The following is a 4,461-nucleotide window of genomic DNA, read 5'->3' on the forward strand; positions in this document are numbered from 1 at the left end:
ATTTTGCTTTACCATCACAGACTAAATTACATTTTATACTCAAATAGAAAATAGTTACTTTAAATTGTAATCATATTTTACAATATTACTGTTTTTTAATGAATGATTAAGTGATTTGATATCTCTTTTAGGGTGATAAATGCCGGGAAGAGCATGCTGAATGAAGACCAGGCTTCCTGTGAGCTTCTGTATATCAAGAAGATGAGTAATAAGCAGCAGCGCAGCTCCATGTTACTGGAGGACAGTGGGGTAAGCCGTACACACTACACCCTGACAAGACCAATTCAGGATGTAGACTGTTGTTTGCATGACACCGAACTCTATTAAAAACAATAGCAATGCGAATCCTCGCTTAAATTTTTGGTATCGATATTTATGAATCCACCGAAATATCTATAAAAAAGATCCCTAATCTGCTTTTTAATGGAACTGTTGTGGATGAATTGAACTGGGAAAAACTGGTCCCAGGTAAGATTATGAAAGATTTAGCATGCTGACGGAGCACTGAACTCACTGATCCTGGAGATCCCATTGAGCTCAGGCATCTGTTGCACAAAACCTAATCTAAATTTAAAGAAAATCCAATAAAGAATTTTGAAACTTCATTACAGAACTAGTTCTTGAAATGTACCAAAGTTCAACTCTGAATCAAAAACCTTGGCGATTATGGAAGGTAAAATAGCTTTCAACAAGCGCACTGACAATTCAGACTTTTATTCTCGCAGTCAAGAGTCTAATTGTGAAGTTAGAATTGCATTATATATTGCATTATGCTTTTTCCCTCAGAATTGGAATTTATAATAACTTTATAATTGCAAGTTTATATCTCAGTTCTGAGAAAAGAAATCAGACTTATTAAGAGATATTTGCTCGCAATTGCAAGAGGAATAGTAGAAATGCCAGAGACAGGCTTTCATAGAACTGCAGTTTGGAGTTTTGTGCATTTATGGGTTGTATAGTTCTGGTTCTAGTTGCTGATTGGTCAGTACCCTGCTCATAGCCATCATGGGAAACTCAGTTGTTTAAAACTAAATCAAAATATAGAACAGCATCTTGTGCTTCATTGCATAATTGCAGATCTAGAATGATACAAATGAAGCTGAGGTTTCCAATACAAGAAATCTGACATTCAAAAAGCCTTTGTGTCTCAGCAACATGTTGAAGTGAAACTTAATTTTTTTTCCTGCGTTAGTTTTGGTCACGTGATGTGGTCCAGGCAGTGTTTACACCAATCCTGAAATTATGACCTTCGAAGTGTGTTTGTGTTTGTACGTGGGCATAAGACTGATCTCTCTGATCCTCATCCGCAGTCTGACCCTTACGTCTGTCTTACCCATAATAACATGTAATCCAGCGCAAAAGTGGAAAACGTCCTCTTAGATAATATTGCATTCACAATTAAACTAGGAGGATTGTGGTGTCTGTCTAGAGGTTTTGGTTTTGCGAGGACGAAATCCTCCCTTTTACTCCTTTTTCTTAAAAGGGTCCTATTATGCGTTTTTTTTGTTACTTTAGTTACCGTGTAATATTGCCGTTTGAGAATATAAAACTTCAATATTACAAGTCCATTCTGAGAGATATTCCATTTAGCAGTAAACACTTTTGATGAAACAGTTGAGCATGTATACACCCCAAAAAATTAAATCAAGACCGCTTTGACCTTTCTCACTTACGTTCAAGTATAAGTTCAAGTATACTAGTAAAATTACGCAGGATATCTTAAAAATGAGGGAGTGGTTGATCTGTATTTGGTTTTGTCGACAGTAAAAGGTATAGGACTAGATTTTGGGTGTTGCTAATGTCTTCTGAGCATGATGCTGCATGGTTGCCAGGGAGTTTTATGATCATGTTGCGTTACGGTTGTAAAGACGTTTGCTCTCTATTTAATCTAATTAATCCGTACGAGAAACAGCAGAGTTCATTAACAAGATCTCATTCGCAGTAGGTAGTTTCCAACAAATCAGAAATGGACTGGTAATCTCCAGCAGTGTTTACTCATGCGAGGTTGTTAACCAGGACACTGACCTCTCTCCTCTTTTCCCTCCGCTTCTGCCTGCATCACGTGACTTTGCCCTCCCCCACTTAATACCCCTCTCAACTTCTCTAAATCAATTACATCATCCTATCATCTGCTGCGCTGCCTGTCTGCAAGAGCCTGCATGCAGACAAACAGGCCGATAAAAGGATAGCAAGGCCACACATTCACTTGACTCAGACCTCTTGCTCTTTAGAATCAGAGATGCAGCCAGAAACATTTGCTGCTCCCACAGGCCTTCCCAGCTGGCTGTTGATCTGACATGACAGAGCGAGTGTAAGCTCTCTGAGATAATCTCGTCAACAGGTAATGACAGGAAATTGAGATTGGAGAGTGTTTCTAGAAAAGCTATGGAATGGGACCAGATGCCCCCATGTGGTTTTCAATGTTATTGTGCTTTACATGTGGGCTTCACATGTTATTGTGCCATCTTGCAATGCTTTTTGGTACTGACAGGTCTGTTGGTCTATTTCTTTTTTTCTTTTTGTCGAACATTTCCTAAATTGTATAACTGATCTAAGTACCAGACTAATCTGCTAGCGTGATTGGCTTATCCAAAATTATTAAAACTATTAAAGTGTCTTTTTTTTTTCTCCTTTTTCAGCTCTGAGTAAACCACTGATATAAGCTCCCAAAAAGAGTAAACATTGTAGTTCATTCAAAACATTGCTCTGTGAAGCAAGAGGTCAAGGTTCAGCTGGTTAGCATGATCCAGTTAGCCCCCTACTGGTATAAATTGTAACTATAACAGTATGAAGCAACTTGGAAAAGCATAAAAATAAAACACATATTTTCAAAAGCAATCTGACTAAATAAAAAAAGTGTATATGAATATGTGCATATATTTTTCTTTATATTATATTACAATATATATAATGTATTTTTATGCATTAAATATGTATGTAAAATAAATTATTACCAATAAACAAATAACTAAATAAATACATTATATAACATACCCAAGTCTGGGATAGGCTGCCAGATAGACATTTACTTATTTTGCTTAAATTAATTTTATGTATTTTTTTTATTTACACACATTACAATTCATATAATATCATAAAATTTCATATTACATTTTTATACAGTTAATATAAAATGTTAACAACCAATATCAGTCGGGTAGGCCCGTCCAAAACTTTCCAGTCGGGTGTATTATATTAAATTACATACACATTTTTTTAAATGAAATTATTGTTGTTATATTATTATTAAATGTTTATATACCCAGTCGCTTGGGACAAGTTCCCAGTTTATTTGAACAAAGACATGACATCATATGACATGACATACCTTGTCCTCTTTTACATCCCTTCAGAACACCACAGGCATTCCCATGCACTTCTGGGGAGTGTTTGATGGACACGCCGGCTCTGGAGCTGCTCTCATGGCATCCAAACTTCTCCAGCGTATGATCCTTGAACGACTTTGTGACGTGTGTCATCTTCTCGAAAATCAAAACAACCCTCCGCCTATCTGTCTGGCTAAGAACGGGAGCCCCTTCCAGGCTGAGGCAAAGAAAGGGGCTTGCCTAGATGGAGAAGAGCAGGATGGGCTTCTGGATGAGCCGCGGTTCCACATGGAGAAAGATATCAGCGTGGAGAGCCTGGTGATGGGGATCATAGAGACCGCCTTCAGAGACATGGTGAGAACTGCAAAAGATAAGAGAGTCTGAGGATGTTTTCATGGAGGACTAGGTGCAGCGATTCAAGATGAAATAAAGAAATGAACAATTTCTTCAAAAAAAGAAATGTAATTAAATAACAATTTTCCATGTGAAATAATTAATTTAATTTTAAATGCTGTTAGATGTAAAAAATAACAAATTGATATAATTTTAAGTGGAAAAATAAAAATAAAAGATCAACAGATTTAAAAAAAAAAAATACAAATGTAAATTACAAAAAGATTATTTCTTTTTATTGAAATTCATGAAGTCATGTTGTTAGATGCAACAAACAATAAATTAGTATATAATTTTTAATGCAGCATTTAAAGTGCATAATTATAAAGCATAATGTGTAATGTGTAATGTAATTATCTAAGGCATAATTATGCCAGCTATTTTTCTTTATCCCTTTGTCCGTTCAGTTAAAAATGCTATAGGACAATTTGCATTTTTGACCAGCCAATGAACATTTAGTAAATTTTCAGGCATGCTTAGGTTTTTTGTAAGTTTATAAAAATGTAATTCAAAGATATTATTGTAAATTATTTGTATATTTTATTGTGACATTTAAGTAACATTTTAAGATCAATTTAAAAAAAAAAAAAGTATATATTTGTCAGGTTAAACAGTGATATATTAATTAGTGCTGTCAAACGATTAATCACAACTAATCATATTGTGTGTGTACTGTGTAGATTTATATATAAAGACATACACATACAGTATATATCTTAAAAATATTTACATGTGTGTGTAT

The 4,461-nt window shown here is 35.0% G+C and overlaps 1 protein-coding gene across 1 annotated transcript in view; it reads left to right on the forward strand.

The window, feature by feature from the left end:
- LOC122343379 (protein phosphatase 1H-like) overlaps positions 1-4,461 on the forward strand; it is a 13,294-nt gene that overhangs the window by 4,339 nt on the left and 4,494 nt on the right. The window contains exon 3 of the mRNA XM_043237806.1: positions 3,354-3,680. Within this exon, the coding sequence (XP_043093741.1) occupies positions 3,354-3,680 (327 nt within the window). The remainder of the gene's footprint in view (positions 1-3,353; positions 3,681-4,461) is intronic.

Source organism: Puntigrus tetrazona, chromosome 4 (genome assembly GCF_018831695.1).
Source record: "Puntigrus tetrazona isolate hp1 chromosome 4, ASM1883169v1, whole genome shotgun sequence".
In the NCBI taxonomy this organism is placed as follows: Eukaryota; Metazoa; Chordata; class Actinopteri; order Cypriniformes; family Cyprinidae; genus Puntigrus; species Puntigrus tetrazona.